General features: G+C 34.5%; 1 protein-coding gene across 2 annotated transcripts in view; it reads right to left on the bottom strand.

Moving 5' to 3' along the window:
* The window catches only part of GSTCD (glutathione S-transferase C-terminal domain containing), a 137,135-nt gene that overhangs the window by 105,185 nt on the left and 14,862 nt on the right, over positions 1 to 17,088 (bottom strand). For both annotated transcript variants that reach the window (XM_025386166.1, XM_025386165.1), the window contains exons 4-5: positions 13,149 to 13,400; positions 10,457 to 10,550 (exon numbers count right to left, since the gene is read on the bottom strand). In XM_025386166.1, the coding sequence (XP_025241951.1) occupies positions 10,457 to 10,550; positions 13,149 to 13,400 (346 nt within the window). The remainder of the gene's footprint in view (positions 1 to 10,456; positions 10,551 to 13,148; positions 13,401 to 17,088) is intronic.

Here is a 17,088-nt window from a genome sequence, read left to right as displayed (position 1 = left end):
TCAGAGGACAAAAATTCACAAGGCAAAAACAGAGAGTGACTCTGGACTTAACAAAGGAGTCCTCAGGCTCAAACAGTATTTACCCTCATTCATCACACAGAGAAGGAAATCACACAGGTATTTGAGGCCAAATAGTAAAAGAGTATGCAATAGCCTGGATGTTCTCAGTGAAGTAGAAGACTATTAGTTGAATATTGATGATCACAGCCAAATCTCTTTGTGTTAGGGAACATGATTAATACTAACTAAAACCTTTCATTCTTTACTTTATAAAATTCATTTTGTATAGAATAGCACAAGAATCTGCATGAGAACTTTGACTATATATCTCACTTCAAAGATGAAAATAAAGGTAAACCATCTGGAATTCAACTCAGTAGGTATATTTTTCACACAGATGTGGGTATAGTAATTCTGAAACTACTGTTCATATATTGAGAGACTGACAAAATGAGCAAATGCAATAATGATGTTAAGGGCTATTATTTTTACTCTTGGAAAAGGCAGATACAGATACTGAATTCGGAAAAAGCAGGAAGAATCCTGTATTATTAGATTTGAATTAGATGTATCTGTATAAACTCACGATTTTTAGTATACATATATATATATAGATGGATAAAAGATATAGATATATCAGTAGACATTGATGTGTATAGTTGTATATGTATGTGTACCTGAATGTATGCATACATCTATTTCCTAATAGACCTATACATACAGGTCCCTACTGAGATGACCTAGAAGCTATAACAGTTCATTAACAATGAGCACACCTAGTGCTCTAATCTTAATTTCTAAATGCCCTTCTCTAGTAAAGGGATCCAGGACTCCTTCGAGAAACAGCTGACTCTAGGGCTGGGGCAGGTAAATGACAAGATAAACCTGTAATATGTCGTTATGCCAGAAATTAAGGAAGTCACCATAGAATGATTGGGGGCATTTCCAAGGGATCAAAAGTCAGGTTGCCACTCACAACCTGGGACAACTTGAGCATTAAAACTAATAATAATAGTGTTGAATTATAAGTCACTTAATAAAATAAAAACTTATGAGTTGATACTGATGGTAAATAAGGAAACAAAAAGTGGAGAAAAAAACTTTCTTACAGAAGAGTGACAACTAATAAATATAGAAGGATGACAGTTGAAAATCACCATTTTGTAACTATCATAGGCAAGAAGCATCCAATGAATATAAACTAGTGAGTGCAAGGTTGAAAAAAAAACAAGTTATTACATAGTCTCAAAGTATCTCTCTACAAATTACTTATTAATTCAATAAAGCTTAACCAAATAGCACTGTGTGCAAACTGACATAATGTGCCTCCTGATAGGCTGCACTGAGAAGAATAAAACATTGCATCTATGATATTCCTGCCCAAAATGCATAACTTGAATCTACTCATGAGGAAAATCAGACAAATCCAAATTGAGAGACATTCTATAAAAATATGGCCTGAACTATTCCAAAAATGACCATGTTATTAAAGACACAGGCTGTAAACTGTTTCACCTTAATGCAACTAAACGTGCCAAAATCTGCCAGACTATAGGTTACATAATAATGTGTACTAAATTAAAGATCCTGTTTGATAACTATACTATAAAGATGTAAAAGAATGTTCTGTTTCGGCTGGGCGCGGTGGCTCACACCTATAATCCCAACACGTTGGCGCCCGACGCGGGCGGATCACGAAGTCAGGAGATCAAGACCATCCTGGCTAACACGGTGAAACCCCATCTCTACTAAAAATGCAAAAAAAAAAAAAAAAAAAAAAAAAATTAGCCACGCGTGGTGGTGGGGGCCTACAGTCCCAGCTACTCCGGAGGCTGAGTTAGGAGAACGGCGTGAACATGGGAGGCAGAGCTTGCAGTGAGCCGAGATCGCGCCACTGCACTCCAGCCTGGGTGACAGAGCCAGACTCCATCTCAAAAACAAAACAAAAAAAGAAATGTCCTGTTTTTAGGAAATATTTAAGCATTTAGGAGTCAAAGTGAACAGTGTCTGCAACCTACTCCCAGTCTATTAAAAATACAGTAATAGGCTGGGCGCGGTGGTTCATGCCTGTAATCCCAGCATTTTGGGAGGCCGAGGTGGGCGGATCACGAGGTCAGGACAACTAGACCATCCTGGCTAACACGGTGAAACCCCGTCTCTACTAAAAATACAAAAAATTAGTCGGGCGTGGTGGTGGGTGCCTGTAGTCCCAGCTACTCGGGAGGCTGAGGCAGGAGAACAGCGTGAACCCAGGAGGTGGAGCTTGCAGTGAGCCGAGATCGCGCCACTGCACTCCAGCCCAGGCGACACAGCAAGACTCCATCTCAACAACAACAACAACAACAACAACAACAACAAATATATATATATAAAAAATGTACATTAAATTCTCAGTTCTCTTTTCTTGAAACTAAAAAATCTCAATTATTTCAGCCTTTGAAATCTACATGAGATAAAAGAAGTTAAAGACTTTCCTAGATAAAGCAGAAATTTGGGACGTTTAAAAAAAGAATCTGTAGTTTCAAGTCATTCAGTTTAATAAAAAATAATTGAGTATCTAGCTCAAGGAGTCCTACATTCAAAGAGTTCACAGTCTATTGAAGAAGAAAAACATGCACATAAATAATTACAGTGTAACAGAAGCATAATATAAATACAAATATGAAGTATAAGAAATTACAGGCCGGGCACGGTGGCTCATGCCTGTAATCCCAGCACTTTGGGAGGCCAAGGCGGGTGGATCACAAGGTCAGGAGATCAAGACCATCCTGGCTAACATGGTGAAACCCCATCTCTACTAAAAATACAAAAAAATTAGCGGGTGTGGTGGTGGGCGCCTGTAGTCCCAGCTACTCTGGAGGCTGAGGCAGGAGAATGGTGTGAAACCGGGAGGCAGAGCTTGCAGTGAGCCGAGATTGCCCACTGCACTCTAGCCTGGGCGACAGAGCAAGACTCTCTCAAAAAAAAAAAAAAAAAGAAAAAAGAAAGAAATTATAAAAGGTCCAGCCTAGGCAACACAGTGAGACCTCTGTCTCTACACAAAACTGAAAAATTAGCCAGGTGTGGTGGCATGCACCTGTAATCCTAGCTAATCGGGAAGGTAAGGTGGGAGGATTGCTTGCACTCCATAGTTAGAGGCTGCAATGAGCTATCATTGAGCCACCGCACTTCAGTCTGGGTGACAGAGTGAGACTACGTCTCTAAGAAGTAAAAAAAAAGTAAAAACAACAAAAAAGAGAAAGCACTAACAGGATATCAAGAGGTAGTAATTAATGTGACTTCCATATGAGCAAATATTTAACATTCACAATTTTCCTAGGCACTGTGCTAATTGCTTTCCATATTAATGCATTGACTGTACCAACAACTCCATAAGGTATACACTATTATCTCCATTCCACAGATGAGGCAACCAAGGCACAGAGAAGATGAGTATCTGGCCGTGGGTTATCTAGCTAGGTAGTTAACTAAATTTCAGGCAGGTTGACTCCATAAAGAAGACTTAATGAAGGAAACAGCATTTGAATTGATCCTTAAAAGGCAAGTATAATTTCAACCAGCAAGGGGAGTGGGAAGAATAATATTCAAGGCTGGAAGAAAAAAGGAAAGACATGTAAATAGTAAATATAGGTTGTATAAAAGAAACAGTAAAAAGTTCAAGGGATGGTAGATAAGATATGGGGAGAGAAATGGGTAAGAGCAGAGGATGGCAGATTGGATAGGCCTAAAAAAAATAGCTTCTATCATGAGGATTAATACAGCATTTATTAGTAAAAAGAATGGTTATTATAATATGCACCCAAATCTTGATGTAATTCAATGAATTCAGTATGAGGAGTCAGTCGTTGGGACATCCAAATGAACCAAGTACCAATAAAATCTTACTATAATACAGGTTGTATTAGAGATTTCTCCTGACAGTACAGAAACATACATCTTAAAAGTGTTTTCATAGTGATCCTTCACACCCCTACATAGTTTTATTTCACAAAGATCCTATTATCATGCAATGTTTGAAATTACCAGAACTGAAAACAACAAACTTAAAATGCCACAATTCTGCCTTACTTTAACAGACTATAAACCTTTTAAGAAACAGTGAATGTAATGTGAGTAAACCCTATAGCCCTGCTATTAGAGTTGCTTCTTTGTCATATTATGAAAACAAGATGATCCAATTATAGGGATACAATGAGTAATATATTCCATGAACTCTGTTAGATATTAACTTCTAACCAGAAAAACGACCAGTCATGAATGTTTAATATGAGATCTCCTTCAGTTCGTAGCTGATGTAATTGTTTGCTCATACTAATAAGTGAAAATATTATTTTGGCTCCAAGTAAATAAATTATGGATAAAGCAAAACATGTGGCATTTAGAAAACTCTGTTTTCATTTCTTGATAAACATAAATATTAATGAAAATTGGATTTTTAAGCTTAGTAAATTCTAAGTTTAGCTTGTTCAAAATCAATATTATAACTTAAGTGTGTACAGTCAAAAATCAATTGTAAGTACCATAAAAACATTTAAATTTTTGAAATATCAGAAAATATATAAAATTAAAACACTAACAAATTATTTACTATCTTTGTATATAATTAATAAAAGACCAAAATTTCAATTTTATTTGTCACAGTATTATGACAAATTCATGTATAACCACAGAAGAGTCGGAATAGCCAAAGCAATCCTGAGCAAAAGGAACAAAGCTGAAGGCCTCATACAACCTAATTTTCAAATATACATATATATAATTTTCAAATATATTTATTTAAAAACAGTAAAAACAATTTTGTTTTTATAAAATATCTTTGGGGCAGAAATATTAATTCTCCAACATGATCTTCTTCCATACTGAGAGAATTCTAAATTATTTCCTTGATTAGCAGAATAGAATTGACCCGTGAGATACAGGCAATATTAGGTAGTATCACAGAAAAAAAGAATATGAAAAGGGAAGGCAACTACTTCAAAGAGGATTAAAAATTAAAAGTTATATATGGCTAAATATAAAACTAAAGAATAAGTGAATAATTGAAGAAATTGAGCTATTCTAAAGAATTCTCTATCTAAAAAACACCTAAAATGGTATTTAAAATTAAACAAGCATCCTTTACATGCCTAGGTGGGTTTCTCAGAATAAGGAAAATTTATAGGGCTTTAAGAACGTGGGGGGGTAAAAAGTTGGGGGGATTGCTGAAAATCTGTATAATAAGTCTTGAACTGACACTATGGCTGCTCTGAGGGTATTTGCTAATAATAGGGACCCAGACTTTAACAGTAGGACAAAAAGAGGCCAGTCCTTCATCCCAGCATGATGGAGAGTTGGAACAAATATCACTATCTGAAAGCAGAAACCTTCAAAAGCTATATTCCCTCTGAAAAGACACATGAAAAAAGTTCTACCCAACAACAAAGGAAGATGATAAAAGGTAACTTGTCTGTTTAAGTCTCAGTTTTAGATGAAAAAATGTTTAAAGAATCTGTGCTTAAGAAGCCCCTAACACTCCATATGCCCGAGCCTCCCATACCCCCACCACAAAAACAGCCTAAACAACTAATAAATAACTATATCACAATGAAAATGACTAAAGGAGAGTGCTGGAGTACATCAAAGAAGTAACAGAAACGCAGGCGAACACAGGAACTCAGGATAGCCATACAGAGAACTGAAGGAAACACCTGGTCTCCACCACCCCATTCCCCAGCAGGGATCAGATGGGAATTAGAAGGAACTTCTCCCCATGGGGAAAGGCTAGCAACTATAGTCCTCACTACTGGAGTGAGGACTATAGTTGTTCAAAGTGTTGATCGGTGTATTGAAGTCCAGCTGAGGGAGCTGCCTATAGTCCACATAGCCGTCTTCCCACAGAGAAGGAGCTGACACTATGCCTTGCACCCTGGGGCCTATGTGGCTACTGCACAATGCCATCTTCAAACTGGAACTACTGTTGGAGTGTTGCTCAGAGGCGAGTACCCACAATATCCCTTCATCTCTGAGGCTAAGCTGCTGCCAAACCACTCTTGCCCAGTGCCCTGACATCCCCGAGCCTAGCTGTGACCAGCTCTTATACCACTCCCTGTGGGCTCAAGCAGTAGTGGAGCTGCTTCATGCACTCCTCCTAGTCCCCACTCAGAGCTAGAGCTGAAGCTGCGTACACATTCCTGGAGAAATGGTGTTCAGGCAGAATCGTTCCATCCCTCAGTCATGTATGCACCTGCTCTTAGGGGACTGAGCCGAAGCTGCACACTGCCTCTAAGGAAAATGATGGCCTGAAAGAGCTGTTCTAAAAATCTCTCCCAGTCTTTGCTACACCGTGCCTCTCTGGACCAGAACTGAAGCAACACAAGACATCCCAGGTAAATGGGGCTTTGACCAACAAGAGCAGTCATGCCCCTCTGTGTGTGAGCTGAAAAAGTACACAGTCTCTTGGAAAAACAGTACCTTGGCCACCAACTGCAGTCATGTCTTCCCAGTGCCTACGCTGAAGCAGTGTCCTACCTCCTAGAAATAGACCGATTATGAGTAACAAGATGGAATTAGTAATAAAAAGTCTCCCATCAAAGAAAAGCTTAGGACTTGATGTCTTCACAGCTGAATTATACCAAACATTCAAAGAAGATCTAATACCAGTTCTTCTCAAACTCTTCCAGAAAATTGAAGAGGAGGGAATTACTCAAACCTCATTCTATGAGGCTAGCGCTACCATGATACAAAAACTAGACAAGAATACAACAGAAAAAGAGAAAATTATACAACAGAAAAAGAAAACTATAGGCCAATATCCCTGATAAAGAGTGATGCAAAAATCCTCAACAAAATACTAGCAAACAGAAAATCCAACAGCACACTACAACACTCATTACCATGATCAAGTGGAATTTATCCCAGGAATACAAGGATAATTCAACATATGCAAATCAATAAATCAGATACATTATATCAACAGAATGAGGGACAAAACTTATGTGATTATCTCAATAGATACACCAAATGCAGTTGATAAAATTCAACATCCTTTGTAATAAAAACTCTCAACAAACTGGGTATAAAAGGAACATGCCTCAACATAATAAAGGTCATATGTCAAACCCATAGCTAACATCATACTGAATGGGGAAAACTGAAAGCTTTTCTTCTAAGAATTGGAACAAGACAAGGATGCCCATTCTCACCACTCTTATTCACCATACTGAATCCTACTAAGTCCTAGCCAGAACAATTAGGCATGAGAAATAAAGGGCATCCAAATTGGCAAGGAAGAAGTCAAATTGTCCCTATTTGCAGATGACACAATCTTATATATAGAAAAACCTACCAAAAAGCTCTACCAAGAAACACTTAGAACTGATAAAGAATCTCAGCCAAACTGCAGGATACAAAATCAACATATAAAATTCTGTAGCATCTGTATACAGGAACAACAAACAAGACAAACGAGAGAAAAAAAAAAACAACGAATTTAAAGAAGTGAAAGACTTTTAGAGAAAAACTATAAAACACTGATAAAAGAAATTGAAGAGGATACACAAAAAAAAGACATCCATGTTCATGCATTATAAAAATGATCATAGTACCAAAAGTGATCTACAGATTCAGTATAATCTCTATGAAAATATTAATGACAATCCTCACAAAAATAGAAAAAAAATCCTAAAATTCATGTATAACCACAGAAGAGTCTGAATAGCCAAAGCAATCCTGAGCAAAAGGAACAAAGCTGAAGGCCTCATACAACCTAATTTTCAAATATACTGCAAAGTTATAATAACCAAAATACTGTGGTACTGGCATTAAAAACAGACACATAGACCACGGGAACAGAATAGAGAACCAGAAATGAATCCACTTGTCTTTGTCCATTTGTATATTGCTATAAAGGAATATCTGGGGCTGAGTAATTTATAAAGAAAAGAGGTTTATTTGGTTCACAGTTCTGCAGGCTGTATAAGAAGCATAGGGTCAGCATCTGATTCTGATGAGGGTCTTAGGAAGCTTCCACTCATGGCAGAAGGCAAAGGGGAGCAGGCATCACATAGCAAAGGGGAGCGAGAAAGAGAGAGTAGAGGAGATACCAGGCTTTTTTCAACAACCAGTTATCATGGGAACTAAGAATGAGAACTCACACATTACCATGAGGATGTCACAAAGCCAATCATAAGGAATCTGCTCCCATGAACCAAACACCTGCCTTGAGATCCCACTTTCAACATTTGGGTTCAAATTTCAACTTGAGATTTACAGAGGACAAATATCCAAAGTGTATCTCTACTCATTTATAGCCAACTCATGTTTTACAGAGGTGTCAAGGACATTCACTGGGGAAAGGACAGTCTTTTCAATAAATGGTACTAGAAAAACTGGATATCCATATGTAGAAGAATAAAAGTAGACCTTATCTTTCATCATATACCAAAATCCACTCAAAATGGATTAAAGACTTAAATGTAAGACCCAAAACTATAAAACTACTAGAAGAAAATATAAGGAGAATGCTTCTAGACATTGGACTGGGCAAGTTTTTATGAATAAGACCATAAAAGCATAGACAACAAAAGCAAAAATAGACAAATAGAATTATATTAAACTAAAAACCTATATAAGCAAAGGAAACAATCAACAAAGTGAAGAGACAATCAGCAGAAAGAGAAAAAATATTTGCAAACTATTCAACCAACAAAAGATTAATATCCTGAATACACAGGGAATTCAAACAACTAAATAGCAAAAATAAATAAGTAGTCATCAGGAAAATGCAAATCAAACCCACAATATCTTCTCATCCCAGTTAGAATGTCTATTATTAAAAAGTCAAAAAATAACATGGTGAGGATGCAAAGAAAGGGAAACTCTTATATACTGTTGGTAGGAATATAAACTAGTACAGCCATTATGAAACACAGTATGGACTTTTCTCAAAAATGAAATTAGAACTATTACAGGATCTAGCAATTCCACTGCTGGATATATATCCAAAAGAAAAGAAATCAGTATAGTGAAGAGATATCTACATTTACATGTTTATTGCAGCACTATTCACAATAGCCAAGATATGGAATCAACCTAAGTGTCCATCAACAGAAGAAGAGATAAAGAAAATGTGATACATATATATGATGGAGTACTATCCAGTCATAAAAATGAAATAAATCTTGTCATTCACAGCAACACGGATGAGCTTAGAGGACATTATGCTAAATAAAATAAACCAGGCACAGAAAGACAAATATCACATGTTCTCACTTATATTTGGAAGGTAAAAAAAAGTTGGTCTTAAAGAATTAGAGAGTAAAATAGTGGTTACTAGAGCCTGGAAAGGACAGACGTTGGTTAATGGATATAAAATTACAGCTAGATAAGAAAAATAAGTTCCTGGGTTCTACAGCACTGTTTGGTGACTATAATTAATGACAGTTCAAATAGCTGGAAGAGCAGATTTCAACTGTTCCTAACACAAAGAAATGATAAATGTCTGAGATGATGAATATGCTAATTATACTAATTTGATCATTACGCATTGCATACATGTATCAAAATATCACATTGTTCCCCACAAATATGCACAATTATGTGTCAATGAAAAAATAATAAATATAATTAAATTTAAACATTTTTTAAAGAAATTTGAAGCTGAAAAACCAACGCTAAGTAGTCTTAAGTCATAGTATGTATAAGCAAATATAATCCCTTTCTGTGGGAATTTATCCTTAATCCAAGTCCCACAAGACACCACAGATTGAGGTAACCCCAAATGAATTCACAGTCTAAAATTACAAAACTCACAGGAAAATAAGGTACCAGAAATAAAGTCAACAGAAAAAACAAACAGCAGAATTATACCTCTATGAACATTAAGTATTAGAAATAACAAGTACAAAATATAAAATAACGATTATCTATTAGAAATAACAAATATAAAATATAAAATAACTATGTTTGAAAAATTATAAAGAAGAAACAAAAACAAACCAAATATAATCTCCAGCAAAGAAAAATATAATCACTCAACTTAAAACCAAACAATAAAACAATATTTCTCAACAATATTTTAAACAATTGGAGAAAATGGATTATAAATTGGGCATTAGATGATCATTAAAGTTTGTTAATTTTTATTAGGTATGATAATGGCATTGTGATTATTTAAGATATCAGTATTTTTAAAATATGAGTCCTAACGTATGACATGTTACCTGGAATTTTTTTTTCAAAATATGTCAGCAAAAAAAAAAAAGTAACAAATAAAACAAATGTAGAAAAATGTGAGAAATATTAAATCTAAGTGGTGTGTGTGTATATACAATTTTCATAATAAAAATAAAATGAAAACTCAACTGATAGTGTAATCAGAATGTTAGATAAAGCCAAAGGGAGATTTACAGAATTATTAGACAGATCTGAAGACAGTATCCAAATTATGAATAAAACTTAAAGAGAAAAGAAAACTCACCTTCCTTTGGGCTGACTGCTGCAGGGAGAACATTCCAATCAACAGTCCAAGTAGGGCAAGGGTGGGGAGAAAACATCACTTCAATGCCCTTTTCCTAGAAAAGGAAACAGCCTTTTTCTAAATTAAGGAATTAATATAGTCTTATTATATTCTTGAAGGCTAAAAATTGTATTTCTATATTGGTAAGGAGGAGGATAAATAGTAATAATCATCAGCTATTCCCTAAAATACATATTTTAATTAAATAAAAATACAGTGTGTTGAGTATTTTGACATCACACTATCCTATTTTTTTATATTGAGATAATAAAAAGTAATGCTATTTTAAAATTATTACTAGAAGATCCATAGAAGTAATAAGCTACCTAGAAATATATTGGATATCAAAGAGAAAGTTCAGCTGAAGATGAAAATGTTATCAAAAACAATCCACATAGAAATAATAAAGAACTCTGCATATGTCCATCAAGGTCTCCGTTTACATATATGAAAACCACCACAGCCTGAAAGCTACCACTTTAACACATACCCCAAAACACCACTCATACTAGTCTTTTAGAAGCGTCTTTAATGTCACTAGAGAAAAATTTCTCTGGTTTAACCAAATAGTTCCCAATATTTTCAAGAATTAGAACCACTTTTCAATATATTAAAAAAATTGCAGGATCCTTCTCTGTCTTAGAAGCTGTACATTTGTTTATTTGATCTATGTACAGTGGCATGGCATACACATGGATTCACAGATCCCTTCCAATCACATTCCAGGTCCATAGTCCACAGTGTATATCTATATCTATATCTATATCTACATCTACATCTATATCTATGTTTAGCTATCTCCATGGCTCAGTTACTTTTATCTTTAGGAATAACCTATTCAAATAAAAAATCTCTGAGACTCCAGCATTAAATGCTTTGTATCAGTTTATGAGATTACTTTCCATTACAAAAACTAGCTGAATTTGCGTCCCAAAGGAAATAGTACAAAGAATCTTTCATTAGGGCTAAAGATATGGTTATTGGTCTATAAGCCCTGTGCACTCATTTGCCTCCAGAAAGATAAACACATCTCTCTGACATCATCTACCTCTCTTCTATCTCCTTCAGTCTAGCCACACTGACTTTCTTGCTATTTCTCATTTCACTAAACTCATTCTTACCTTAGGGTCTTTTAAAAAACACAACTATATTGAGATATAATTTATATATAATACCACACAATTTCTCCTTTTAAAGCATCCAATTCAGTGGTTTTTAGAATATTCACAATTCAACCATTGCCACTATCTATTTTAAGATATTTTCATCATTTCATCATTTCCAAAAGAAGTTGCATATCCACTCAAGAGGTGAACCAGAGGTCCCTTGGCAGTGTAGTCATATAATCAAGACACATCAAAATCTAGACATGCCGCAATAACTTCTAAAATCAACTATATAATCATGTTTCATTACTTAATCAATAGGCCACAGAGCTTAGATGAAGAGTTAAGGAATTGGTATCCTTACCAAAGTCTTCCTGTCCATTTCTAAATCAGTAAACTCTGTTAACTACAGAACTCAATTACTTCCTAACCCAAATAGGGAAATAAAATATTTTTCCAGTGCAACTCAATGGATAACTTAAATTACTTCATGAATTTTCTATTCAAATAAATCTTCACATCACCTATTAAAAGCAAAAATATTTTTGCAGATCATTTCAAATGTTAGGGAAAGGAAAGCCCATTGTTGAAAACTTTACAATTAGTACTACTGAAAACAAACTATGCCCCAGTGAGAAAAAAATAAAGCATATGCTTTTTCTGTTTTTGAAATAGGGTCTAACTCTGTCACCCAGGCTTGTTATATAACAAAAACATTAAAATCAAAGATTAAAGTAAAAATAAAATTAGAAGAATTCCAAAATTACAAATTTAAATAAAACCTTGGAAAGTAAATTGAGATATTAATCTTTATATTTCTTTTCTTTTTTTTTTTTTTCCCCGAGGTAAGAGTCTCACTTGGTCGCCCAGGCTGGAGTACAGTGGCACAATCTCGGCTCACTGTAACCTCCACCCTCCCAAGTTCAAGCTATTCTGGTGCCTCAGCCTCCTGAATAGCTGGGACGACAGGCACATGCCACCACACGCAGCTAATTTTTGTAATTTTAGTAGAGACAGGGTTTTGCCATGTTGCCCAGACTGGTCTCGAACTCCTGACCTCAAGTGATAGGCCTGCCTCAGCCTCTCAAAGTGCTGGCATCACAGGTGTAAGCTACTATGTCCAGCCTCATCTTTATATTTCTTTAACTTGAAATCATTATCCAAACTAAAAAAGGCTGAGACCAAAACTTTACAACAGAAAAAGATTATGTTAAAATAGTACACTTGACCAGGTATGATGCTACCTTGGTCAATATCCTGAATATTAAAAGAAAAAAAAAAAAGTTTTGAGAAAAATGCTTTTTAAAAGTATATATTGTGACTTACTTGGCTCCAAAAATACATAGTACTAAAAGTTTTAAATTTAGTATACTTCACATAAATGAAAAAAGTAGCAGAAATATTAACTGGCAAAGAGTGAAGTAAGAAAGCTACAAATAAAATTTATAAAAAAAAAATGTCAACAAGTGTACAAGTTTGAGCAGAATGCTCAGCAACATTATCATATAGAATTTTTGAAAGAAAATGTTAATAACACAATTAAGTACCATTAACTTGGCCATGGTTGGTCTTGGTCCTCCTATAAATAAAGGATCGCTGTGCTCTTCTACACCTGGGACTTCACTTAAGTTTGGACGCTGCTCAGTTGAGACTGTCAACAACTTTGGTAAATGGAGAAATTGGATCCCACACTTAGAAGCTGCTGTTTTTACTCTTGGCACTTCCTGAATCCTCTGGTACCAAGAGGCTAGCAATGGAAATTCTACCAGCTTCTCAGAAAATTTCTTGCAGATAATTACCTAGGTAGGAAAATAATAAAACACATTATTATATATCTTTTGTTTGTTTGTAACAGCTGCGTTGAGGTAACTTTACAAACCACAACATTCACACATCTAAACGTATAGTTCAAACAATGAGTTGTAGTAAACGTATGCAGTAATGCAACCACCTAGTTTTAGTACACTTACGTCACCCCTGAAATTTCCCTTGTGACCATTTGCACTCTATCTGTGCTTCCACAGTCAGTTGCAGACAACCACTGATCAGCTTTCTATGTTTATAGTTTTGCCTTTTCCAGATTTTCATACAAATGGAATCATAAAATGTGGTTTTCTTTTATCACTTAGTATTATGCTTTTGAAGTTAATCCATATAGTTACACTGACCAATTGTTTGTTTTTTTATTAAGAGTAGTAGTCATTGTGTGGATATACTGTATTTTCCTTACTCATTCACTTGTTGATAGATATTTGCATTTTCCCGGTTGTTGGCTATTATAAATAATGTTGCTATACATTATAATGTAGCAGTGTTTATGTGGAACTGTTTTTCATTTCTTTGGAAATCTAAGAGTCAAACTGCTAGGTTTTATGGTAACTGTATATTTAACGTTTAAAGAAATTAAAATCTTCTCCACGGTTGCCATTCCATTTTACAATTCCCACTAGCAATCCATGGAGGTTCCAGTATCTCCACAACTTGTCAACACTTGGTATTATCAGTCTGTTTGATTTTAGTCATTCTTGTGGGTATATAGCAGTGTCTCATTGTGATTTCAATTTGCATTTCCCTATGACTAATGATGTTGAGCAACTTTTCATGTGATTATTTGCCATTTGTATATCTTCTTTAGTGATGTGTCTTATATGTTTTTATGATTAATTTCACAGCATAAAAATTGGAGCAACTCAGCAATGAGAAAATGAACACAATTAAAATGAGCAAAAGATCTGAGTAGACAACCAAAAAAGATACACAGATGGCAACTAAGTATATTTAAAAAATGCTCATCATCATATATCATTAGAGAATTACAAGTTAAAACAAGGAAATGCAACCACACACCTATCAGAATGGCAAAAATCCAAAACACTGACAACTCCAAATGATGGTGAGCATGTGGAACAACAGGAACTCTCATTCATTGCTGGTGGGAATGAAAAATAGTACAGCCACTTTGAAAGACAGTTTAGCAGTTCCTTACAAAGGTAAATATACTCTTACCATACAATCCAATAATTGTGCTTCAAATGAGTTGAAAATGTATGCCCACACAAAAACCTGAACACAGATGTTAACAGCATCTTTATTCATAATTGCCAAAACTTGGAAGTAACCAAGATGCCCTTCAGTAGATGAATGGATAAACTGTCGTACAGCTATACAATGGAAAACAGCCATCAATAGAAAAAGAAGAATATAATAATTCCAAAAAGAATCAACATAAATAACAATGGCATTTGCAAATGTCTATGAATAGTACAATTGAAAATCATTTTGGAAAATTTTACACCTTATATTCAACTGTCTATCATCTTTCATTGGTAGTATGTTTTTAACTCTCTCTAAGAACTCCTCTGTGATCAACTGCATTCCAATCTGGAAACCCTTTCATCTATAATTCATGGCCATGAACACATTCCTCTGTTCCTGACCCTCAGTATACTTGATAAGTTATTAACACACTGCATATAGAGAGTTAATTGGACAACATTATATCAAAAACCTAAAATCCTTAATATATACTTACACAAATTAGTTTAAGTGGTTAATGGGGAAGGAATTAAAATCAGTATTAACTTCCTCAACACAAATAATGTAACGCTTTTAAATTATCACAATTTAATATCTGTAGTCTATAATCATTGGTGTATTTTGAGGGGTCTCAAAAGAAATTTTTCAGCTTACTGCAGAAGTGTAAAAATGGAGAGCTTGTACTATTAATAGTGATCTAAAGTTCCATTTTTTTGTGTGTGTGAAGCTATCTTCTCTGTATGTGAACTATTAGGCAAAATCTAAATGATATTCCTTACCAATAATGTAAGAAGTATCTTTGAGAACCGTATTTTTAAAAATTACACAATGAGGTAAGGAGAACATTTTACTAAAGAAAATAGTAAAAAGATAAAAGAGAAAATTGTAAATATTTAAAACTAAAAAAGATAACTAGCATTATTTGGAAGACTTTTTTTCAAAAGCAGCACTTAAAGTAATACTTTTATTTTTTCAAATTAGAAAAATTTGAAATTGTTCCTCCTGACACAAACTCATATATTTTTGTTTTCCCTTGGTCAGATGCTTTCTCCCTAGCACTACCACCAAATTCTATTTTCTTTAAAATTTAGAGTGTTCTTGCTTCTTTGAGAGGCAATAAATGTTGTTTCCATAGAAACCACTATGTCACAAACACATTATGACTTATGATTATGAACAGATAGATAAATAAAAAGGTCAAGTCACAGGAAATCTCTACAAATATATCTAGCAGTAATATCAGAGCATGAGACAGAAAGGACAGAAAATTAATAAAAAATTCATACATATATATTATCCTGTATTTTATGTGGACTTTAAGATTAAATGAGCACAAGTAATTGACTATAAGAACAAGGACTGTATCTAACTCTCTTTGAATACTGAAGCACTTAAAACACTGCCTTGCAAATAATACCCTGTTGAGTGAATAAACAAATGATAAAGAATCCATTTATTCAGAGAATAATCCCCTCAATATTTTTCAAGCTGCTATTTATCACTCATTTAGGGGTTGTGAAATCAACATAGCAGGTTTTTAAAAAATGAAATAGAAAATATCAGAGTACACATCCCATAAGTTTTTTTGTAATTATTTATATATTTTTTAACATATTATTTAAAGATACACATTTATTTCTACACTTATTCAACTTGTAAAATGTATTACAGTTGTCCCTCAGTATCCATGAAGGATTGGTTTCAGGACCTGTATCAGACACCCAAATCCACGGACACTCATACTCATGTCCTTGATATAAAATGGTGTAGTATTTGCATATAACCTATACACATCCTCTCCTATACTTTAAATCCTAGATTACTTCTAATACCTAATACAATATAAACACTATGCAAATAGTTATTCTGTATTGTTTAGGGGATCAGGACAAGAAAAAAGTCGGTACATGTTCAGTAGAGATGCAATTTTTTCCAAATATTTTAAATCTGCGGTTGGTTGAATACATGAATGCAGAACACATGGATATGGAGGGCCATCTGTATTTACTGAGTTAAAGTAAAAAAAAATTTGAAAAATACTCTCTAAGGCACCCTGAGAGCCAAAAAGTTTATTAATTCTCTCAAGATTTCTGAATTGCTTGGAAATAGATTAGGTGCTACGGGAACAGATCTTTAGACATGATAATCACACTATAAATGTTCTCTTTTCTTCATCTTTCCTGTACTCTTCTTTTTAGTGACTTATTCTTATTTGTTAGATGTACGCGGCATCTTTCCTTTCTTTTGAAATGAAGTTGCAATTAAATAACAATAATTCATATTTAAAAGAAATTGAGGAGGTTTACTCTGTGTGACGGGCCACTCCATTTAATCAACATGCCAGGCCACTCTACTAATATCTAGACAGCTCAGAAGGTACTGAACCACATTCATTACACTCATGAAGATATATTTAAGGAAGTTGCTAATGAAAACTCTGTGAAATGAAAA

Source organism: Theropithecus gelada, chromosome 5 (genome assembly GCF_003255815.1).
Source record: "Theropithecus gelada isolate Dixy chromosome 5, Tgel_1.0, whole genome shotgun sequence".
Taxonomy (NCBI): domain Eukaryota; kingdom Metazoa; phylum Chordata; class Mammalia; order Primates; family Cercopithecidae; genus Theropithecus; species Theropithecus gelada.
Note: the sequence above shows the minus strand (reverse complement) of the source record. Positions and strands in the feature narration are given on the sequence as shown.